This window comes from Triplophysa rosa, linkage group LG8 (assembly GCF_024868665.1).
Source record: "Triplophysa rosa linkage group LG8, Trosa_1v2, whole genome shotgun sequence".
NCBI lineage: Eukaryota > Metazoa > Chordata > Actinopteri > Cypriniformes > Nemacheilidae > Triplophysa > Triplophysa rosa.
Window position 1 is genome coordinate 3688876 of NC_079897.1, and position 25303 is coordinate 3714178.

At 38.3% G+C, this 25303-nt stretch overlaps 2 protein-coding genes across 6 annotated transcripts in view; one reads left to right on the forward strand and one right to left on the reverse strand.

Annotated features, from left to right (window-relative positions):
• phf1 (PHD finger protein 1) overlaps nt 1-12909 on the reverse strand; it is a 27871-nt gene extending 14962 nt beyond the window's left edge. The window contains exon 1 of one of the 2 annotated variants that reach the window (XM_057339312.1): nt 12888-12909. The gene's annotated coding sequence lies outside the window, so the exon portion shown is untranslated. Of the gene's footprint in view, nt 1-12733; nt 12843-12887 lie in introns of those variants that run through there. The other variant, XM_057339311.1, reaches the window with a different exon arrangement.
• On the forward strand, nt 2227-25261 carry rgl2 (ral guanine nucleotide dissociation stimulator-like 2). Of its 4 annotated transcripts, XM_057339306.1 has the most exons (21): nt 2227-2599; nt 3168-3261; nt 3351-3519; nt 12749-12796; nt 12912-13001; nt 13085-13251; nt 14834-14887; nt 14957-15150; nt 15704-15813; nt 16763-16978; nt 17065-17168; nt 17559-17643; nt 18768-18827; nt 18967-19053; nt 19170-19202; nt 19275-19396; nt 19484-19573; nt 20959-21049; nt 21286-21513; nt 21707-21821; nt 22594-25261. In XM_057339306.1, coding segments are annotated over exons 2-21 (2247 nt in total). In that variant the 5' UTR covers nt 2227-2599; nt 3168-3259; the 3' UTR covers nt 22776-25261. The 4 variants fall into 4 exon arrangements, with proteins under 4 accessions (XP_057195289.1, XP_057195290.1, XP_057195291.1 ...); XM_057339307.1 differs by lacking the exon at nt 3168-3261 and having other exon boundaries at nt 2230-2599; XM_057339308.1 differs by lacking the exons at nt 2227-2599; nt 3168-3261; nt 3351-3519 and adding an exon at nt 12021-12273.
• Nucleotides 25262-25303: the final 42 nt, after the last annotated feature.

Consider the following 25303-nt stretch of genomic DNA (forward strand, 5'->3'; position numbering starts at 1 on the left):
TTGTTTTTACGTTCCTGTTCTTTTCTTGGATTCTCCTGGTTTGTGTTTATGCTATGCTATGCTATGCTATGCTCTTGGATAACCTTGGTTTGTTTTTGTCTTTGTTTATTTCATTAAATTCATAACTGCACTTGGATCTACTCCCTGCCTGGTTCCTCTGACGTTATAGAAGGACCAACCACTATGGATCCAGCAGTGTTTTTGGTGTATAAACGGCAGGGTAAGCAGTCTCAGGACGTTGTTCATTACTCCAAATACCCGGACTGTGTTCTCATAGACTTGTTCTGTGACAGCCTCAATGACTATTTCAAATCCATTATTTCCTGTCATGGTCCTCGAGGTTCGCTAGCCGAATTTATGGATTACGCTCTTCTGTGCTCTGGTTCCACTCTCACCGTGGGCGAGATTCAGGAGGAGATAATATTTTTTGGGGGGAGGCGGTGTCCCGGAGTTTGCAATGGGCAGTTCAGAGCCCGCTCGCAAGATGGCGGGCAGTCCAGAGCCCGCTCGCAAGATGGCCGCCAGTCCAGAGCCCGCTCGCAAGATGGCAGCCAGTCCAGAGCCCGCTCACAAGATGGCAGCCAGTCCAGAGCCCGCTCGCAAGATGGCCGCCAGTCCAGAGCCCGCTCGCAAGATGACAGCCAGTTCAGAGTTAGCTGACAGGAAGATGGTGTCAAGGCACAGGCGTCTGATTTCTGACCTGGAGGATATTCCTCTGGCATCTGTGCGGGTGGTTGGTGTTTCTAGGGTCCCAAGTCTGGTGGTGTCTGTTCCTGAGGTTCTTCCCTTGGAGTCTGCTCTGACGGTGGTGGCTGCTGCTCTGCTATGTGTCTGGGCTGTGCACTGCTCTTCCACTCCAGAGGCCGTGGGCAAGATAGCTGCCACACCAAGGCTTCCAGCTCTGCCGGCACCTCAATGTCGTCCGGCTCTGCCGGCGCCTCCATGTTGTCCAGCTCTGCCATCACGTCCAACCCTGCCTGCACCTCCAGGTCGTCCGGCTCTGCCGGGGCCTCCGTGTCGTCTGGCCCTGCCTGCGCCTCCGTGTCGTCCGGCTCCACCTGCCTTTCATGTTTATTAGTTTCCCCAGGTGTTTCTTGTTTCCTTGTTATCCCAGTGTATTTAAGCCCTAGTGTTTCCTTTGTTTGGTGTCGGTCTTTGTTTTTACGTTCCTGTTCTGTTCTCGGATTCTCCTGGTTTGTGTTTATGCTATGCTCTGTTCTTGGATTACCTTGGTTTGTTTTTGTCTTTGTTTATTTCATTAAATTCAAAACTGCACTTGGATCTACTCTCTGTTCCTCTGACGTTACAGAAAGACCGACCACTATGGATCCAGCAGTGTTTTTGGTGTATAAACGGCAGGGTAAGCAGTCCCTCGAGGACCATATACAAACTTTTCTGGACATTGCTCATTACTCCAAATACCTGGACTGTGTTCTCATAGACTTGTTCTGTGACAGCCTCAATGACTATTTCAAATCCATTATTTCCCGTCATGGTCCTCGAGGGTCGCTAGCCGAATTTATGGATTACGCTCTTCTGTGCTCTGGTTCCACTCTCACCGTGGGCGAGGTTCAGGAGATCACCTCTAATATTTTGCACTTGGATCTACTCTCTGCCTGGTTCCTCTGACATTACAGAGTGCACCTGCGCCTTGCGCTTTAAACCATGCGCTTAGATCGTGAAAATAGGGCCCTATGACTTTCTTCTGCAGAACACAAAAAATATTTTGAAGAATGTTGTGCCCCACTGACTTCCATTGTTTTGACACAAAATCACAGACACATTTCTCTTAACTATGTCATTATGATCACATAATGTTAAACATTGTTTAAAATAGTTTTAGATAAAGTATAGCGTGTCACAACACTGATACGTCAACAACAACAGACCAACCCAAAACCTTAAAATCAGCTATAGGCATTTTAAGGAAGTGAATACAGACTTAAGTTACTCTACCACTCATTTCTCATTTTAAAGACTTTCCCTATTGGAAGCATTTAGGAAGCTAATGTCCGGCTGCATTGTAGAGCAATTTAACCCTGTAACAATTGTGTAAGGTCCGAAATACATTTGTATATTAAACTCTTTTATCAAAAAGCTACTTTAATCTATTCAAGCTATACATTTCAACAAAAATGTTTTTAATTAAAACACATTTTCATTCATTGGCTTTTAACTCAATTTGAGAGCTGATGGGGTCTTTTTTGTTTTTGTTGTACCTTCATTGTATTACTTTTTTTGTACAGCACTTTGGTCAATTGCGGTTGTTTTAAATGTGCTTTAGAAATATATTAAACATGAAACTTAATTAAATATCCGTTGACGATAATGGGGCATGATGTATAGACGCGCAAGGCACATATACCAATCGCCCAGTTCGTCAAGCCAATGGTCAAACTCGCTGAATGTGACAGCAGGAACTGCGCGCAGTGCGCCGCGCGTCACCAGCGCAGATCGCACCAACGCGCTCACTGTCTTCATCGGGCCGATAAGCGTTGACGGGTGAAGCCGGAGGGAAGAGATATGACGGAACAGAAACTGTAACTTCCGAGGAATACAACCGCAGGGGCGCATCGACATGATACTCGTCTCGTAACAGGTACTGTGCTGTGCGCTTTGCTCCGACGTAGTCGCCAAATGTATCAGCCTGTATTTCTGATTACGAATGTTTGTTTTCACACGAGAGCTATTGCAATCTGTGAGTTATGCGAAGAAGAATAAAAGTGACATAATGCGTATAGGGCGTTAGATAGCATTGCTGGTCTTTATGTGAGATTATATGCTTAAATATTCTTTTGGATACCTCCCAGTTCACAAAACAGAAACAACACATTTGAGCTAGTTTCTTTACCTACACGGGGTTAGGATCAGATGAAAAGAAGCTTTATTTGACTCTTTGGCATGACCTAATTCAGCCCTGCCAGCGGCTGGTTTTTGCACACTAACGCTCAATAATAAATGTTTATCCCTGACCAGTGAATATACATATTCATAAAAGTAACTCTGTGTCCAAAACTATGTCGCCTAAAGTGTAGAGCTTGTTTATGAACTTATGAACTTAACTTGAGCTCATTTAAAAGCTTTAAACGTTTTCAGTTGTTGTTATTTTGTAAACAATAGCCAAGAGTTTTGTGTTGATCTCTCTCCATCCTCTCTTCCTGAAAAAGATCTCTATCAACAGGCTAATGTAAATACCAGTGAGGGGCAGGAGAGGGAGGGGCCACCATTCAAATGAAAAGTTGTCTTTTGGCAAAGGGAAATGTAAATTATCAAACATATCATCTACCAGCACAAATGACTCCCTGTTGAGCTGTTAGTTCATGTCCAAATGGCTTCTGTTGTTGGCGCAGGAACACCGTCATGTTCCCCAGTAGTATGAAAACATCTGGTGTGGAGCTGCCAGGAGTGGGTTCGAGAGATGTGCCCCTCATTGGATATCGACCCCTACAGCCAGGGCCCAACGGCCCTTCTGATCAGCTCCGGAGGGACAATGAAAACAGAGAGGCGGATCCCATGCAGGTCAGACACCAATGACATCACAATGACATCATTCTCATTGTGCATATGAATTTACTCATCACAATCATGACACGTGTACAGTTCTAAAAAACTGCACTTGTGAGTCTTATGTAGGAACTATTGTAATAGGATTACCATGACCTACTTTTGTTTTCTGCACTGCGCTGTATTGCATTGTTGTGTTACAAATTTACACCAGACATAAACTTTTGTATTAAACCCACTAACGTAAAATTTTAGGGCATGTGCTGTGCTAAACATATAGAAATCAAACTGTTGTCCATTTGGTTACAAGTAGCTTTAAAGGTCCAGTGTGTAATTTTTTGGGGATCTATTGACTGAAATGCAATTTAATATACATAACTATGTCTTCAGAGGTGTATAAAGACGTTACATAATGAAGCGTTAGGTTTTTATTTTCTTAGTATGAGCTATTTCTATCTATGTACACCGCCGGTCCCCTTACATGGAATTCGCCATGTTGTTTCTACAGTAGCCCTAAACGGACAAACTGCTCTACAGCACGTTTCGTAAATACGTTATTTCCTTCGGCAAAGAAGCGTAAATGTGACGACATCTTCTGTGTCAGCTGCCATAGTGCTTTGAAAGAGAGGGGTGGAGTGAGCCGTTGGTTGCAATTCAAAACCTCACTGCTAGATGCCGCTGAATTTCATACACTGGACCTTTAATTAAGATATCACAACATTTTCGTCACTTTTGGTGACATTTACATCAGCTCTAGTTCTCACCAAAGTCCTTGTATATGAATACATTTAACAATAAATGCATTTTACCCCAAATATTTGGGGTTGTCATGCTCAATCTTCTGTTCAGGACATACATTCCCATGCAAACTTGTCTTCCATTTTGTAAGCTTAGTTTCAAGTACCAGCTCCTTTTTGTCACATTAGATCTCACTTGTGAATTAAAACTTGAAACAGGAGACTCGGTGTCACCGTGACACTATCACCTGGTGATTTAATCTGAAGAGTGAAGGCCTTGTCCTCATAAGAGAAATATCACTGTACTGACACTGTAGCTAGAGTTGGATGGTTCTCAGAAGTGCTGCAGGCGTTTTGCAAGAAACAAGCTGCCAGTTTTAGTTTAAAGAGTCTATTACAAAACAAACTATAGCAATATCAAGAGGCTAAGCTGAAGATTTGAGTTTTGTGAGAAAAAAAAGTGTGCTTTCCGGTTGACCTGGTTTGTGTTTGCTTCAGTTTTAAATGTTTTGTTTTAGATGTGTGAGTTTCTTATCAGCTCGAGGCAAAAGGACTGGTGAACTTCAGCTTGTGGCCCCACCTGGTGCTCTCGCATGTCCTGTGTTTATACCACTGATCTATATAAATGACTGGATTGCTCATGACGTCATTACACTGAAGCTATCGCGCCGCCATGTTGGTATGCCCAAACGTTCTATTAAATCAATAGGGAGTTATCACATATTAATGATAAAACAGTAACTCACCAGTCCCTGTTTTTATATCTAAAGTCTCACAGTACATTCTTACAACGCAAATGTCTTAGCCATGTAAATGGTTAATTATTTAAAGTCAGGAATTTTCCCAACTTATTAGTTATAGAGTGAGTCACGTTCGTTTTCATTACAGTAGCGTACATATCAGATCAGCAGATTAACGAGACACCTCAACATATGACAAATGTGCTTATTCTGAAATCTAAATACAGGCTGTGTATGTTCTTTAGGTCAAGAAACTTTATTTCCAAAGATTTACACATACGCCGTTACAACAGTGTGCAATACACACTCACCTTCTACACATTGATTTCTATGCAATTCTGCCCAAAATAAACATAAACTTTGGAAAGAACATCAGGAGTAACAATTCATTTAAAGACACATGTGAACTAAAAACGTATCACACACCTAATAAGCTGAAAAATGTGGTTATTTTAGATCGTCATTTTGACCATGTCAAGGGCGCGCTCTGTCAGTTGGGCATACCAAGATGGCGGCGCGATCGCTTCCGGTGGCTTCACCTCCTGTCGTTGGTTTAGCGTTCTAGGCGCAATCCAGTTATTTATAGATCAGTGGTTTATACACATTCTGTTTTTACTTAAAATTCTGCCATCATTTAGGACCTATATACTATGAATAAACTACATGAAATCAACCCTGGGGTTGGAAATAAAAGATTTTATCATTTTTCAAACCGATGGGACCAAATTGTCTACACCCGTTGCAGAATAGGGCATGAAAATAGCCATGGATGCTGGTATGGCGTAAAACAAACAAACTGTCATCATTTATTACCCTCATGTTTTTTAAAACCTGTGTATGAGTCTTTCTTCTGTGGAACATTTGTGTACATACAATGAAAGTCAATTGGGACCAGTGTTGTTTGGTTACAACATTCTTCAAAATATCTTCTTTTGTGTTCTGCCGAAGCAAGAAGGTCATACAGGTTTGGAATGACATGAGAGTGAGTAAATAATAAAAAATCAGTTTTTGGGTGAACTGTCCCTTTAAATCTTGTTTCAACATCCTTGAGTGTTGACTAGAAACTGCTACGCCAAGGTTGGTTTAATTCCCGCTCTAAAAACAGAAGGCCCGCTCGCTGAGTGTTTACCGTAGTAACTTCCCTCCTGTTGAGGTCACGTGACCAGCTCACGTCCCTTTGGTAAATAATGCAAGAGTCCACTATGAAACACACTGGCTCTTTTGTTGGGATTTGCTCGCGTGACACAAGCCGGGCCAGAGAAGACTCAACAGGAAACTAGATCTGACCAGCACTTGATTCTTTAATGACTGCGACAGGATGCATACGTGTCGGTCGAAACATATTTGACATGATCACACTCTGTGTTTGTATCTGGGTGTAAAGTCAGAAAGAGAGAGGGTGAAATGTTTTGGGTGGAGAGAATAATAGTTTATCTTAAAACAAACGCTGTTTAACCAGTTTGTCTAAAGTGGGCCCACTGGCAAGAGTAATCTCAAGTTATCTAACAACACGTGTCTAGCTGAGACTCGTAAAGGGATAGTCCAACCAAAAATAAAAATTCTGTCAGTATTTATCGACCTTCCTGTCGTTTAAAATCTGTATGTGACTATTTTTTGTGGAATACACAAGAAGATGTTTTGAGAAATGTTGCTGTGTGGTGTCCAGTGGAAGTTAATGGGGGGGGGCAATGATGTTTGGTTACCAACATTCTTCAAAATATCTTCTGTGTTATGCAGAAGAAAGTCATACGAGGTTGGAATGACATGAGGATGAGTAAATACTAAATAGTGACCATTTTTAGGTGAACTATCCCTTTAACAAACATTTATCATGTGAACACTTGCGATCTGATTTCAAAGTTTGTCAATTTTAGGCTGAGCACAAAAGCTTGAGCACAAAAGCAAATGTTCAGTCAGGAAGCAGCAGCAATGACCTCTACATCATCTTAAAGAAACAGGTAGATCATATAAGTATATTTGTCTTTCAGACTGTAATTTCAGAATAAGCGCAAGTCTCTCTCTCTCTCCCGATGAGTTCAGTGTGCGCGTGAAGGGAGTGACGTGAAACAAAGTGCCTTTTCATATATTTCTGAAGTTGGACGGCTGTTTAAAGATGTTGACAGTTATAAAAGATGTAAAGCGCTATTTTCGACAGGCAAATGACACCACACCGCGTCTGTATTATAAACTGCGAATGATCTCTCGCTCGAGTTTAAAACCAATGAAACGCGCACCGTTCTCGTGATCTGGCAGATAAATCCTTTAGGAATAATGCACAAAACACTACATTTTTGTAATGTTTTAATGCAAAAAGCTAATGGTTCACAATGTTATTTTAATGGAAACCATTAATTTCTGTGATGCTTTCTTTTGTTTTTATCAGCAGGGTTGTTACATTTATAATGTGATCAATCTGTCATATAGCCTACAGGTATTTTTTGCTTCTTTATATATATATATATATATATATATATATATGTATATACATATTTTACACATAATCGTATCTATCCTCAATGTACAGTATGGGGGGCAATTGTTGGGTTTACAGCGGGGGCGCGACCATGAAAAGGTTGAGAACCACTGCTGTAATGTAATAGATGAGAACGTAAAAAGAGGGGAGAGAAGGAAAAGCGAGAAGAGGTATTCATGGAGAGAGAACCAAACAATAGATCTCTGTAAATAGCTCCCTTGTGATGTATTTACGACGCGTTTCAATGAGAACACAGTCAACAGGGACATATCCTGTGGTTTGCGAGGTCGCCGTATACTGTATGTATGGGAGACTATTGTCCTTCATATATCACAGCTGACCCCAACCTTCATATGTATAAGACACATTCTTATGTGTACCATAATCGTATTCACATTCAGAAAGACTAAATTGTAATATCGAATTTAATACAATAAGATGGTTAATTAAAGATAGACAGTTGTATGTGAATAGTATGTACAGTCAGAGAAAATGCCTGTATACAACACGACAGGTTTATTTACTAATTCTAAAACATTTTTCAGGAATGTCTCACATTAACTTGTGAGAATGATTATTAATGAATGATTTAAATCGCGAGCAATAATTATTTGAGCTGAATTTCAGGCCCTAAAAGAAATTATATCACTGCTTTAAGACATTAATGTGTCGCTATTATTTTTGTTTGATACAATTTTTTGCCGTCGGCAATAATTTGAATGCAAAGCAAATTAGGAAACACATTTCTTTTTTAGTTAAATACATGACCCAAATCATAAGTCAAGCTTACAGCAAAATGATTGTTACACAAACACAATCTGACATGTCTTAGTTTTTCTGTTTTCTGCAGCAAAATAAAGCTTAAATTTGAATGCATCATAACATAGTAGACAAATAGGGCGAATTCAGGTTGATTCAGGTTGACTTTTATACATTGAGATGTCAGGAAAAAATGAGGCAGAAAATATTCTGTCTTTACTATGATTAAACACATTTAATGTTTTCTAGCTACACTGACTCTTTCATCTTTACTAAGAGCTAAGGAGGATAGTAAACACACAGGTGAATGTAGCAGATACTGTATTGTCTTCAATAGAAGTTCCCTTCACCCTCCCCTGAGGCTTACTAAGACAGTGAGAGAATGGGGGGGGGACAGGAAAGGCAATATGGCGTGACAGCATGTCCTGTTTCCTGTGTTTGTCCACACTTATTCTGCACTTCCTGCTGAAACAGAAAAGACACAGGCTGCGTCCGAAATCGCATACTGTGACAGTACGTACTGAATTTAAATAAGTACCTACCTATCGGCCGGTAAAACAGTACGCTCTATATAGTATGAGTGGGTCTAGGATGAATACATTTCGGACATACTGCGTCCGCCATGTTTTATGGTCATATGACCCGTATGCTCTTTGACCTATGACGTTTTAACAACAACCTATACGTGAGCATTTATAAAACATAATTTATTCACGAGAAATTCATTTATTGGCACTTACATTAAAAACGGAGGTCCACCTTAAATGTTTTCGCTATATTTATTTGATTTACTTTTTAAATTTGACCGTTGCTCAGCTCCTGTGGCATCATGGAAAAGTGTCCATCCGATCCACACTCACGAATTTGACGGAAGTAGTAGACCATCCGGGTATTTCTCGCCTATACTGTTTTTTGCATACTGAAGTTTCGGACATACTATTCATGACTCATACTCATTTTCGCCTACTATATACAGTAGTATGGAAGTAGGCGATTTCGGACGCAGCAATGGAAACCTTAGAGACACTCAAAGACGCTTTAGCCTACAGGCAAAACTCAAAGTTTCCGAAAGTGCTCAAGAGTCTGAGGGAATTTCATAAGACCGTCAGCTGTCTGTGTGTATCATCTGAATTGAAGGTTAATTCCAGATCTGACTCAGAGAGGTTTGCTAACTGTATTGACATGGAAAGGAGTTTTGCATCTTGCATTATATAATAACAAACGCAAGAACAGGACTAAAGCTATCCCACCTGAAAAAACACAATAGTATACTATAGTATTTACTATATGTAGTAGATTGAAGCTTTCCTGTAGCTCTGTGGTTAGAGCAAGGCGCTAGCAACGCCAAGGTCATGGGTTCGATCCCAGGGATTGCGCATACTTAGAAAACAAATGTATAGTGTAAAGCAATGTAAGTCGCTTTGGATAAAAGTGTCTGCGAAATGCATAAATGTAAATAAAATATACTATAGGAATTATGCTAGTTTACCGTAGTATACTGTACTATTCTGTAGTATTACCCACAGTAAATACTTAAGCAGGGTTTAAAGTTTTTGGTATGTTAAGCTTTGTTTTTATATACCATAATTGCATAAAACTATGGTTTTGTGGGTTATAATTATGCCCCCACTTCCTTCGAGTCATTCTGTGATCCATACACATACCATCAAAGTTTAAGAAACGTCTGTCTGAGAAGCTCAAAAACAGCATGTTACTAGTTAGTTTCAAGGGAAATAATGGTTAAATTTTTTGTTTGACAAATAACCCTGCGTATGTGTCTACTCTCGCAACCCTGCAAAAAGAAAGTTCAGGCTCAGGATTTGTTTTTGCTTTAACCCCTGCTTAAGTATACTATAGTATTTATGTATATACTATAGTATTTATACACTATATCATTTTCTAGTATTTAAGGTTCAAAAACAATACAGTATGTTGGAATTTACTACAGTTTACCTTTACTGTAGTAAAAAATATAGTATACTATAGTAGGGTGTAGTTGATTGAAGTATACTTTATGGTATTATATTAACTATAACAGTTTACCATAGTATACCGAACTATTATGTAGTATTACCTATAGTAAATACGGCAGTATACTATAGTATTTACCTATATACTATAGTATTTATATACTATATTAAAATATTATACTATATTATGGTATTTATAGTTCAAAACAATATAGTATGTTGTAATTTATTATAGATTACCTTTACATTTAATGTAGTAAATAATATAGCAACCACCCAGAACTTTTTAGCAATTGTACAGCATAAACTGTAGCAACATGCTAAAAACTACTCTGACCACTATTGATTTGCATATCAATGCCTTAACAACTACCAAAAGCACCCTAGCAACCGAAGAGCAATGACCTGGCAACCACCCCACCATTGTAAAGTTTTGTACTGGCAGGCACATCTCACATTTTCTCAATCAATACATGCAAAGTGGAGGATTCATCACCACACGGACCCCCAAAGATTCATACGCCATACAGATTTGATTCCTCAGCAGGAAGGATGGACCTCAGGGGGTTTGTGTAGACCCAGTTTCAGTTCTGCTTAGGGTAATATAATTTGCCTCTGTGGCTCACCTGTGGCTCGTAGAGTCAGCTATTTGTACTTTCTGAAACGTGGAACTCAGCTGTTTCATCTTATATAAATATAACTACAACAGTATGAGAAAGCAAACATGTTTCATCGGCAGGTTAATGCACATCACACTATGCATACAGTATCGAGTAACCACAGCCCTAACATCTGTACTGCCTGCCACTATCTGTGTGTCAATATGTGCTTTCGCTCGAGTATCCCTTTCAGACAAACAGGTGGTGGCTCTAGTCTTACAGTATAGCTATTGGGTTTTTAAAGATCTCTTGTACTGTCAGCCATAAACGGATGGCTGTTTTACATACTGTAGAAATATGTTGAGCAGGACTTTTGACTTGAAAGGATGTTGAAATTCGAAGCCAATACAATTGTGTCTATTTATTTACTCATGCTTTATTCGGTTCTTCATATGCTGCCAAACAGGTTTATCAGGTTTAGCCAACAAATATGGGTGAATGAAAACATTGCCCAGGTCATATTTCACCCCCAAATCAAAACAGAAATAGGAAATTAAGTTTTGCATGACGTAAACGCAATCTATATTTAGAACAAATGTGTTTTTTGCATGTAAACTATTTTAAGGCACATAAGCACATTTCGCAAATAAAAGTTATTTTGAAGAATTAGCATGAATAAAGGCAATATTAACAAAACTATCATACTTTGCCTCTATGTCGCCACCTCTGTTTAAAACATAAAATTGCAGCTTACTTTACGTATGAATGTGTTTACATGTGAAGACATCAAACTGACATTTTCTGCAAAATCAGACTTGTCAACTAAAATTATAAATCATTATTATGAGCTTACAAATGCAAAGCAAGGAAATTGTAAAAATAAACAATTTGAATGAATAATTAAAAAAATTGTTTTTACAATTTCATTTTTTCTCTGTTTTGATTTTGAGGTAAAAAATATGACCCGGCAATTTAATCCTTTACCTTAAAACAGATGAGTGATTGAGAGAGAGAGAGTATGAGAGAGAGAGAGAGTGTGTGTGTGTGTGTGTGTTCATGTTTGTATATCCCGGTGGGGACCTAAACCTGAATACACACCAACACATGGGGACTCGTGTCACCGTGGGGACCAAAATTGAGGTCCCCAGGGGCAAAACAGCTAATAAATTGTACAGAACAATATTTTTTACAAATCTAAAAATGCAAAAAGNTGTGTGTGTGTAACAGGAGTGCCCTTGTGACGTGTGTGTAAAGGGGGTTGGCATAGTGACAAGCTCAGGTGTGTTTGCACGGCTCCATAACAGAGAGTAAGATTTAAGCGGGGCCGATACAGACAGAATAAAAAGCCCGCTGGATGAATTGACCAGCCTTCTAAAAGCTGATTACACCGAACAGATGAAACGGCCTGAAAGAAATAGCGTTCTTCAGCAAACTCTGAGGATTTCCAGGAAGTTGGCAGATCTCTGCCTGTCTGGACTTGCTGAACTGAAGGTAGCATTTTATGATTCGCGTGAAGAAGAGATTAGAAGATTTTACTTCCTGCAAGGAAACTGCAAATGCTGTTGTTTCAATGTTTTGTTTCAGGATTGTCTTCGAGCTTTTAAATAATGAAGTGGCTAGTCAGTGTGCGTTGAAAGAGTTTAGTTGATCTGGCTCAGGCAGAATAAATGAAGCTCAAGCTTTAACATTTGGACGTTGATCTCAGTAAGTGAAAAACATTATTGTGCATCCAGCGGAAACCATGTGGACGTTTATGACATTGCACGCTGAGAAAATTAGAAGCATTTGGTTAAAGAAAGTAAGTTAAAGCAGAGATTTGCTTTTTGTTTTTGTTGCCAAGTATGAAAAGTGAAGGTTTAAAGGTTTAAAGTGTCAAATGCACTCGTGTTTGCAGTCCAACAGACTTCAAGTATTTACAGTACATTTGCAAAATATGACATTTCTACTGTACCTTTTGTTCGAATAGGGGGAGCCGTCCCCGATGAAGACCACCTGGTACTGTCCGCTTGACCTGGTAAGATGGGTTCTAAAACAAAACTGTCTGGCCAAGTTCTACACAATTTCCATCAAAATGATTTGCCTAAAAGCATTATCTAGTGACTAACCGCTTTTCTTTCTCTCTGGTTCAGTCCACTGTGTCGGAACTGGAGGAAGATGGCATCATTTACACCGTGTTGGTAAAGCAACAGCATGGCACCCCCAGCATGGCACCCCCAGCGGTAAATCCCATCTCATTTAGAAAACACCTGCCGGCTCGCTGCTTTCCTGTTTTATACTGACGTCTTCATACCTCTCTTCCCAGTACAAAGCATCTCGATCCCAGCAGGTCAAAGCAGGGACAGAGGAGAAACTCGTCCTCCATCTCCTTCACTCCTTCTCTATGGGCGACGCTTCCTTCATCTCTATCTTCTTCTCCACCTATCGCTCCTTCACCTCCACCCAGAGAGTGCTGGACATCTTGATTAACAGGTAGAGCAATGAATCATGAAACAAATCAAGCATTCATCACGAACTCAAAAGTTTATAGTCATAAGAGTTTTTAACGGACTCGTTGGAAAACGTCACAGCATTTGTCCCAGACAAAGTTTTGTCCCAATTTCCAACATAGCAGTGCTAGTTTCATGTCTCTTGCATCACCCCATGGATCTTTTTCTTCTGATTGTTCTATATACCTCGCTGTTTAAATTGAAATATTCCCTCACTTCATTCATTGAGTAATTACTGTGCTAAACTTGTCTTGCTTAAAACATGCTGAATCTATTGCCAACAATGTACGTTTAGTTAAAATGATGATTCAGGTTGAAGAACGAATCACCATTTTAAAACGTTTTAGAGCAAATATATAAATATTAAGAATCAGATATATTTTGAATATTGACAATAGGCTAAAAATGTTCCATTTTCTCCCAGCTCTATGTATCACCCTATGACGATCCAGAGTGGCCAAATTGATGTCCAAATTTGGAAAATGAACATTTTCACTTTCTATTCAAATATGTTATTAAATGTATTAAAGGGATAGTGCACCCAAAAATGAAATTTCTATCAAATACTTAACCTCAAGATGTTCCAAACCTGTATAAACTTCTTAGTTCTGTTAAACACAAAGAAATATAGTTCAGAAGCAAACGCCTCTAAGTGCCATTTGGAATTTTCTTCTAAAATTAGCGTTTTTATCAATAGGCTATAGGCTCCTATATATATTTAGGTTCAGTGATTTCACTTTTATGGCAAAGAGGACCGTTTATTAACATATTCATCAAATATTTTTTATGTAAGCATCAGAGCTTGATAAAAATAATCATATTAGAAGAAAAATGTCAGACTGCGCTTTTCATTTTTCGGGAACTCTTCATATTTAGAAGAATGTTAACAACTGCGATTTCTGGGGCACCATTGATAACCATAGTAGAAAAATTTTAAATGGTTGCCAAAGGTGCCCTAGAACAGTTTGGTATCCTAAATTCTGCAAAATATTTTCTTCAGCAGTGTTCAGCAGTCAATCATTTTTCTACTATGGTAGTCAATGGTGCCCCAGTTGCTAACATTCTTCCAAATATCTTTCTTTGCGTTAAACCAAGCAAAGACATTTATACAGGTTTGGAACAACTTGAGGGGGAGTAATTCATGACAGAATTTTCATTTTTGGGTGAACTATCCCTTTAAAAACGTTCTATTCAGGTTCCATAGGAGTGTAAACTGAAGCTCAGCTTTGGGAAGAATTGGGGAAAAAAGTTACACGAGACATGTGTACAAATGGTTACAAAATATTAGTACATGGAAAAATCAACAAATATTAATAACCAATAAAATAGTAGTCAATATAATGCTGCATTTTTTTATATATTCTAATTAATACCATATTCCCTGATATCCTAGTTGCTTTTTGGCCAAATAATTTTGTCCAAAAACATTCTTTAGTTTAGTGTTTTGTCCATTTTGTACAATACACCTCATATTTTCAAGGTTTAATCTAACCTGAAAGGGCATTAAAAGCATATATTGTATCACTTTTGGCCACTACTGACTGTACATAATCTCCATTTTCTAGGTTGGACAATCCTCCAGGAGAGAGCAAAACTAACACTCGTCAGCAGTTCAACAAGTACGTATTAAATGATATTTTAAAACTTTATTAGAAGTATTATAGTGTTTAACTCTTCATTGTGTTCAGGGCTGTGTGTACAGTATTCAGCACATGGCTGAGTGATTATCCCGAGGATTTCCGTTCTCTGGACGATCCCTCCTGCCTGCTACGGTTGGCCCCCCTTCTTCCAACAGACCCCTCGGGGACCGAAATCAAAGACAGACTGCTGAGGATAGGCGAGGAGCTGAGCGAAAAAACGCTGCTGTCTGGATCTCTGTCAGGTCAGGATATTTTCAGATGTTTGTCCTCGACACAAGCAGAATTTAGCTGTTGTGCTATATTTGCATCACATAGTGCAGGTCATTATGTTGCTTACAACATCACACGCTAGGAGGTAAACCTGCACCTGTGACTAAAACATTGTGACGCATTGTGATTCTTTCCCTCATGTTTTGTTATTCTGGAGTTACGGCAATAAGGAAAAACGTCTCTGGGCTTTTCTTCAAGATTGCATGCGTATCTCTTAGATGAACTCAAATTGCTTCTGTCATATTAAATGACTGTGAAGGTCAGACTATTGTCTGTTGTTGATTTAAATGTGAAGTATATCTCTCAGAACTAAATTACAAAAAATCATGTTCAAGACATTTTTAACTCTGCCCTTGCCATTGGTTAAATGAATAGTTCAAACTCCAATCTCACATTGGCTGAGCTGATGCTGTTTTGTTCATACTAGAAGGTCAAACTTTTACCTGTGGTCATTTTGAACCCTGGCACTAGACTAGACTAACTGACTATCACTGCTATCATCAGTTGTTGTATATTCATCTACAGATCCTACCAAAAGTGTGACGTCCCCTCCTGACCCCTCCGACTTTGATGCCACCAGCATTCTGGGGTTTCCATCCAGTGTGATCGCAGAACAGCTGACCAGGATCGAGACAGTAAGTCTCACACTGCCTTTGCATCTGTAAAACACACCAGTACATCCAGAATGTTTGGTAAATTACAAATGTTTTGAAAGTCATTTCAGAACTGCTTTTGAGCAATAAAGCTGTAAGTAAACTTAAAGTTGTGAAAAAATGATGCTGCCTCAGCAATAACCTGAAATAAGTTTAAGTTGAGGCACTAGAATTAATAACTGAAAATAAATAAAAGCTAAACTAAAACGGAAATTTAGTTAACTAAAATATAAATAATAAATTTAAGATGTACACAAATACAGTGACAAAACTACATGATAAAACTGCTAAAAATGTAACTAAAATGATATATTCAAGTAAAAGCTAATATTAATAAACTACAATAAAACTGAAAACAAAACTGTAATAACTCTGCCTGCAATGCTGTTGAATAATAGCTCAAAAATATTATACATATAAATCTTATGTCAAAATATATTTTATAACTTTAATGTTATACTACTTATATTCAAATATTATTATTTTGGTATTTCTGCTTCTGTTAAATAATCAATAATATAAAAATAGACACTGAAAATGTGCATACTTTTACCTGCATATGAAGAGTTTGGTTCCAAAATGAGATAATAAATAATAAAAAGCATGATTTTTGAATTTTTTATCTCGTTTTGGAACCAAACTCTTCATATACAGTATACTTTTATCCATTTTGTTGAATTATATAAGTGAAATTAAACTTTAAAATTGTTCATAGCAAAATACCTTAAACATTTCAATCGCAGAACATCTATAAAACAAACATTCATGTTGCTAAGAGGGAAAGATTTTAAAGGAATCATTCAAATTTAAAATAAACATCTGTGCTTTACAGACCACTAAATAATAGATTGCATGACGTTTTGATGCCCACATTGTTAAATATAATATTTGGATATATTTATTTATATAATATTGCTTTATTTTTCTTAAGGATCTGTTTCTGAAGTTGGTGCCGTACCACTGCCTGGGTTGTCTGTGGTCTCAGCGAGATAAGAAAGGAAAGGAGGGAGCGTGTTGGTCCGTCAGAGCCACGATCAAGCAGTTCAATCGTTTAACTAACGCCGTCACAGCCTCGTGTTTATGGAACACGGGTCTGAAGAGCCAACAGAGAGCACGACTCCTGGAGAAGTGGATCAGTGTTGCAGAGGTCAGAGCACATAACTTGGACACAGCTGACGTCACGAGCCAAAATAAATGACTTACGGCAAAATCTGTGGTTTGTCTCCCAAACAGGCCTGTAGGACCAGGAAGAACTTCTCATCGCTGTATGCTATTCTATCAGCCCTGCAGAGTAACCCCATCCACAGACTGAGAAAGACCTGGCAGGAGACAGACAGGTACACTTAGTTATATTACACTTCGATGCAGCTTAAAGGTGATATGTGTCATTTCTGTGGCATTAGCATCATTAAACGAAATTGTAAAACAATGCAGTAATACAAATTATAAACGAATAAAAAATAAAATTATTGCAAAAATGTAATTTTTTTTATTCATATTTCATTTATTTAGTATTTTATTTATCATTTTTATTACAGCATTGTTCGAACTTTGTGGGCAAGATGCATACAGCAAATACATTTTAACATGCAACTGTCACACTGTTTCAAAACTATAGTGCTTTAACAAAAATCTTTTAAAATCTTTTTCTTCAATTGAATGCATTTAAATGATGCATTACACGAGAAAGTCATGACTGAAAGAATCATGACATTTTGTGCCGACAGAGAAGCCGTGAAGAGATACGAGGGACTGTCTGACATCTTCTCAGAGAAGGACAACTACTCTCAGAGCCGTGAACTGTTGAAAGAGGTCAGTCACACAACAGCACAATGAAAAAAAGCTCTGTTCTCTGTCAGACATGCATGTGGATGCATTGATGGGTAAATAGCAGGCCAGTCAATGTTCTCTGCCTCTCTGTGTGTGAAATTCTGATTGGACGCACTGCATCAGTTCAGCCGGGCCTGAAGGACTCATCTTGCCCAAAGCTCTACTCCAAACAAACAAGTCAATATAATGTGTAAAATAAAGGTTACAAGATGATAAAAAAAAATGTTTGAGAACAGCAATTTAAAGTCACTATTAGTTAATTCAATTGATCTGTGATTTGTTAAAACAGATTCTGTACGTGTCATTATGTAGTCATAGTAGTTATATGGGCTGTTTGACAGCTGCTGACATCTAGTGGAAAAACATCTATGTCCCATGTGCAGCTGTTTAATTGACTGTCAATGAGTGGCTACTTCCCAGAAAACACTCAACAGATTATTGATGTAATAATGGGGGTGCAGAATGTGTGTTGATGCATCACCAGTCAGTTTACTTACAGTATTTTAAAGTCAACATACACCCATTTTTCTCCTGTAATCTATTTTGCATAAAGGACAGGATTTAATATTATTCATCAGGAAGTGATTGGATTATAAATAACAACATCACAAATGGATGTAACAGCCATGGAAAAACTTAAGAAGTCGCTCCAAAATTATTTTCCGTTTTTCTGAATTTACTATTTTTAGGTACGTTTTTATTTCATTCTGTAAATTCTGACGACATTTCTTCCAAATAAAAATGTTTTTATTTGCAGAAAATTGAAATGGGACAAACTGGTCAAAATAACAAAAAGATGCAATGTCTGCAGATCTTGAACACGGCAAAAATGTTCGCATTCACGTGTAAACATCACAGTGCTACTGTTTCTTCATCAGATATTTTTTAAGTTGTGAAATGAATAGATGATGGAATACAAAACGAAATGAGATGAAATTCAATAGACCCTGCACTGAAATTTCCACATGCAGAACTTAAAGGCAAAACTGAAGTGGTATCTTATTTTCCGTGGCTATCGGAATAAAGCCAAATGCTTGGGGGGTGAATGCTAAATTATAAGAGAGATTGGTGATGTCAATGTTAATACGAACCATTTCATTCTGCAGGAGGGCACTTCCAAATTTGCAAATCTTGACACTAAAATCAACAACAGGAGATTTACAGGGGTAAGTCAGCTACATAGCATCTTTATATCTAAACAATAATAAAATATTTTCATATTTTAATAAATATGTCCAAAAATGCATTAATTATTCTCTTTAACATATATAAACCCGAATCTAAAAAGCTGTTTTTCTGTTGTAGTCCTGCGCTCAGGGCACTGTGCCATACCTGGGCATCTTCCTCCGAGATCTCACCATGCTGGACACTGCAGTCAAAGACAGACTCGAGGTGAAATATAGTATACTGTTGTCTATATGTTACACCCTGCTGTGAGTCACAGTTTTCAGAAATAGCAACAATAGACCACTACAATCACAATTAACAATTTCCGTCATTTCTTACAGAATGGTTATATTAACTTTGACAAAAGGCGACGGGTGAGTTTCAATATTCTATTTTTAAAACTGCAAATAATGTCAGTACAATAAAACAATATTCTCTGGATTCAGGAGTTCGAGGTTATCGCTCAAATCCGCCACCTTCAGTCTTCGTGTAAAAGCAGCATTTTCCGAACAGACGAGACGTTTGTTTACTGGTATCACAGCGTACCCCCTCTGCACGAAGAGGAAAGGTCAGTGACGCTTACGTGACTTTATACTAAACGTCTCTCATACGCACTGTTTAATATATGAAGAATTGCCTATGTGTTTTCCAATAGCTACAAGCTGTCCAATCGGATTGAAGCTCCGAATGAACCCAGTGCCGGGCGTGGTCTGAACCCCACAGTGGTCATCACACAGTGTCCAGAGTAAGAATTATCATTGAGTACACAACAGCTCTATAGTAACAACATTCATACCCCACACCAGACAAGGTTTGCTATTTTTAAGCTTTGTAGTTTGTATTTTTAATTATTACACGGCTCGTTGGAATGCTTGATTCTGATTGGCCAGTCGCAACATTTGCAGGTTCGTTATTCCCAGATAACAACGCGAAATAAGCCCCTTCAGTTTAGTGCGATACAAGATCCTGATCACACTGTCGGGGATTATTTCTGCGATAACAACCGGCTGCCTGTACATTATCCCTTACATGTAGATATGCTGTAGATTAGTGGTTCTTAGATTCTATCACACCAAATCCCCCGAGTCAAGGTGCTTAATGTAAATGGCAATTGAATTTAATAAAAATTGACATAATTACTATAGTTTTTACACTGTAAATTTTTTTATTTAAAAACGTTGTCTCGAAAGCTACCTCACATTTTTAAGTTAAATCATATTGGCTTTATATTAAACTGACTTAGTTGCATTTCTTATCTTATAATAAAAATAATATTAAAAGAAATATTTTTACAACTTTTACAAATTATTTAACAAAATACTTAATTACTATGTAATTACAATGTGACTTGTAAGCAAATCTAATTGAACTTAAATTTAAGGCACCTTTTGAACTCATGTTTCTAATTTTTACGGTGTATTTTTTTACAGTGTATGAATTTATTTGACTAACTTATAAATTATGAATACATTTCCCATCTTTCCATCCCATTGAGACTTGCAAATACAAGGGTGTGGTTTAGAAAAAAGATATGGTCTTAGTTTCCGTTTACCTTGCAACATTTTTTAACCATGTTTTATTGATTATCATCCAAACCTTTTCTGTAGCAGTCATAGTTCATTTGTGGTTACCACGGTTTAACTTCAGTGCATTTTCTTTTTCCCATACCTTACAAAATGAATCATGGTTTTACTACAAAAAAAAACATTTGTTTCATAAGGTATGGTAAAAAGAAATTATTTTGCCAAGTAAATCCAGAGGTTATTTCTTCTTTGTAACTATTCAAATGACAGTCGTATTTCCTGTTGGCTATTCTGAGGATCGAGGCCGGCCATGATCTGCACACACAAGCATTTCTTTCATGAGCTCTTAAGCTCTGTGATACCGGTTTCAGTTCAGTGAAATGAAGTTTTGAGCCGGTGCAGTTTTCCAAAGCACAGAGACACACTACACTTGACATTTCTAGAACTGAATTTCTGCTTATCGTCTGCAGTTTACATAAAAGTGTGGACTTCAAAGCCACTGCTCATTTCACAGTAGCTTTAAAGTGTTGCATTAACACACCAGGTTACTGTCTATTCAGAATTAATAGCTGCCTCACAGACTACATTTCTTGTGTTTACGTCGCAGTGCCCTCTCTACTGTGGCGAACACAGTCATGGATGACAGCATATTTGACTTCCCCTCGCCTGTCAATCATCTGCTATCAAAGCTCTACAAAGTAAGGATGAATAAAGAGCATTTTTAAATTATATCACAGTCAGCCTGACTCTCACTGTTACTTGCAACTTTGAGATATATTATTTGGGCACACCGGCCTTCTTTTATAATGATTTTAGCCTTACTTAAAAAAAAATATATATATTATTTATTATTAAAACGTATACCTTTTTGGCTAACCTATCCCTTTAAGAATACTGTCACAATTATTCCTAATTCTGAATCATCATATTTCAGCATGTGAAATCCCCCTCCGTTTCCTGTCTGGATGTTGAATCGTCACCGTCATCCAATGATGGCTCGCCGTCTGTACTGACCACACCCACCACAGCCGTCAAATCACATCGCCGGTCCGTCTCCTGCGGCAACACACCTATTAATAACAAAAAGGAGGCGGGGCCTGACATGAGAATCGTCAGAATAAGGATGGATTTACAAGATGGCAACCTGTACAGAAGCATTCTGGTATTCAAAAATCTTCAAAATTTCTTTACGAAGTCACCATTTTCATATCATAAAACACAATTTTAACTTTGAAAGCACTGTATTGCATGACAACAGTATTATATCAGACGATCTCTTGACCTAAGAATTTATGTTAAAATATGGAACAGCGTATTGTTCTTTGTTGTAATGTATATTCTCTGTGTTGCTTTAGGTTACAAGTAATGACAAAACACCCACTGTCATCAGTTCTGCATTAGAGAAACACAACCAGAGGGCCCAGGAGGCCTCCAAATATGAGCTGATCCAACTACTACCTGAGGGGAAAGGTGATGTCGCCATTTCATGTCACACAATCTAGCTAATGGGTCAGAAAACAGGCATGATTCTAGGGGTCTAAAACAATTCAAGCAAGATTGATGTAGAATCTAGTCAAATTCACTCAAATACATTTTACATCACGAAACATAATCCATAAACCAACCTCTATGTGAAAAAGCAGTAATATTCATTTTTAAAATGGACGTAGTCCCCTTCAGCCTCTCAAAATGAATAGTCTGAATAGTTCACATGGCGAGTGAGTCATGTTGTCAGGAATGAAATGACCATCTGCTCACGGTATGGGAAGGAAAATTATCATAAGGTGGCCGGATGCATGTAGGGCCACAATGCATAATCTAATGATTTTCATATAAGTCATACATTATAAAACTTAGTTTTGACATTGAGCTGTTGCATTTCAGTCTAAGAAATAAAACATCGTTATTTACTACAGCCATATAAACACATTAGTTTATGTATAGTAATGCAGCTAAAATAAAAGTGTGAAATCAAAAGCCATCAAATATAAGAGTAATAAAGTATATGAGGGGCCCTTACCAATATAGAGTTTATAGGACCCAGAATTCCTAGCTATGGTTCTGCACGCTCCTGTAAATCCTTTTAAATCACAAAATGAGAAAAAAACATTGCATTAAAATTAGAATTGAAATGATAATGACATAACGTCCATTTAACATACTAATACTTCTAAACTAGTGTTTATGGTTTCATTTTTTTATATAGCGCAAGAAATATTTCTTTGTTTTATTTTCACAACAGAGTTAATAGTACCGCCCACAGCAAACGCCTTTTACGCCATGTCCTCAGCCAGCGTGGACTTCCTGTTAAGGCGACGAGGAGGAAATACACCAACCGGGTCTCCATCACTAGGCAACGAAAGCAGCGCGACCTTCCCACGAATCAAAGCCAAGGGCAGAAGACTGGTCCGAACACTCTTTTAACATTAACAACAGGACCAACACCCCACAAACTTTCAATCCACAACAGATTTCATTTGAAGATCTGTGACATAATCGTGTACAGTTTATTGAAGATGTTTCGCAAGTTCTAACATTGGTGTATTTTGAGTGAAAGCTTGGTTGAAATGGCTCCGAGATGTTATTTATAGCTAAATGTTGCACAACTTTTGCATTTCATAAAATCAGTGAGTTTCAGACAGTCGAGTACCGTTCGCTGCCGCCAACATTTCCCCAGCCAATGAATACAACATATTTGTTAAGAAAGTTGTTAAAAAAAGAGCAGCTAAAAACCCCAAAAGAACGAAATAACACTTAAAGAAGGTACTTACGACGGTCTCAACATTTCAAACACTGGGCAACCGTGACAAGAGATGTCAAAGCTACTGATAACTGCCCAGATACCTGAAAAAAAACTGCAAAAAACACTGCCACCCGATAATATCTTCAAGTATGCAAACTTTTGGTTATGCTAAAATTATGGTTGTGGTAATGTACAGGCTCTGTTTCAAACCCTAGGTAGTTTGTCTGTCTGTCTGATGCCTACATAGGCAGCTGCCTTATAAAGCAGCATACACTATTTCAAAACAAAATGATAAAAATTTAAATCACCTAGAAATATTGGGTAAAACTGTTCTAAAGCCATTTTAGACTTCCAGTGAGGTCAACACAAAGCATTCTGGGATTGCTTTCCCTGCACAGAACACACGACTTTATAATTTGGTCAAAAGAAAACATCCAAAAAAGAATCTAATGCTTTTTAAGATATGAGCATTGTGATGCCTTTAAATACTAACCCCTGATTTACACCGCACGCATCTGCGGCACGTTACTGCTCCGAAGCAGCTACCGGAACTGATCGCGGTCATTCTAGTCAATGCTTGTGTTTACACCAGACGCGCAGCAGCACATTTCAAAAGCGTCCAAGAAGCGGCTCTCCGCGCCGCTTAGCTAAAGATAGGTGCCTAGTCTATTTTTGACGGACGCCGCGTCCAAACCGCACAGCAAATACAAAAAAGTAAAAAATCATGTCAATTTCAAAATAAACATCCTGTGCAGACTCCCGATCATATTTCACGGTCACATATCCCTGACATAAGACCATAAATGGACGACGAGAGGTTCATCCTCAATCAAAACCATGGTTATTTTGTGGTAAAATATTGTTTAACTATAATAATCATGTTTTTTGTTTTAAGTGTAGTAAAACCATGGTTTATTTTCGTAAGGGAACAAAGCATGACACATAGCAATAAACACAACAATATACCAGACAAACAACCATTTAGCCAACTTTCTTATGGTAAAAACCGCGAAAAAACAACGTCGGACAGGCAAATCATATGGTCTCCTGAATTCAGCCGCTTTGCGCTTGAGACGCTCCTGGTGTACATTGGCACCGCATTGAGGACGGAACAAAATATCTTCGGAGCCGCAACGTGCCGCACACGCGTGCAGTGTAAAAGAGAGGTAAGGCCCGATTCACATTTCGCGTCTTTTCCGCGAGCATATTCGTTATTTTAAATGTAGACGCGCGGCAGGCGCGCGCAAATAGGGGGCGACCTGGTCGCGACGCGCATGCACATTTTCTAGGCGCGTCGGTGCCGAACTGCCGCATCGACATGGAAATAGTTCAAATTTTCGGAAGGCCGCGCGCACACCGCGGGTCATTTGAAGAGAGAAAGAGGCGCTGAAATGTGAATCGGGCCTAAGTAGGCTGTGTTTCGAAACGGACCTTGTATGTTGTAACCCAAAATGTCTCCTTCAAAGAAAAAATGCAACAAAGTTGTGCCTGTTATTATTTTTATACCATTCAATGCAAAAACGTATGATCAACCTGAACAACTGCGCAGTTGCACGTGAAAACTGTTACTTGTACCCCGATGAACCTTGCAAACTTACTCGCTTGCTGTTGACGTCTCTGTGGGAACTGAGGCAACCGAGTACTGAAAGCAAGTAAGAGGGGTGTTCTCCATTACATTTCAGTCGTTCCGGTCATTCGTTTGTAAAGTGCCTTAATTTCAGGTGCTGATTCGCAAACGCTGGTCTGGTGTGTTGCGCATGTTGCGGCTTCAATCATGTTACGTCTGATCTGTATTCTGACGTGTTTGTGCACTACATACCTCCCGTTCTTGAAATAAACTTTAATTTTGATACAGCTGACAGCGTTTAGACTCATTTAATGCCATTGAGGATTTAAAACATTTTTTCCAGTAAAACAATTTTATAAGTTTCCTAACCATGGTTTCATTCTAGTAAAAGTGTAGTAATCTTGTTTTTATGTGAATTGATTATTATGTATAAGCACAGTTTTACTACAATTATTATGGTTAAACTATTATTACTGTAGCAAGAGACCATGGTAAATTTGCGGTTACCATAGTTAATAACCATGTTTTTTCATAATGGTTGAATATCCTAGCATTTCAGTAATATTAAATTGCAGGAAAATTGTAGCATTGCAGGAAAATATGAATGTGATGAAAGCTAAAAATACACAAAAAATAACACAA

What these genes read in the sequence shown, in the direction of transcription:
- rgl2 (XM_057339306.1), top strand. An exon ending in ACAACAGGAGATTTACAGGG is followed by an intron (nt 18,828 to 18,966) that starts GTAAGTCAGCTA and finishes TTTCTGTTGTAG; the next exon opens with TCCTGCGCTCAGGGCACTGT. An exon ending in CCTCTGCACGAAGAGGAAAG is followed by an intron (nt 19,397 to 19,483) that starts GTCAGTGACGCT and finishes GTTTTCCAATAG; the next exon opens with CTACAAGCTGTCCAATCGGA.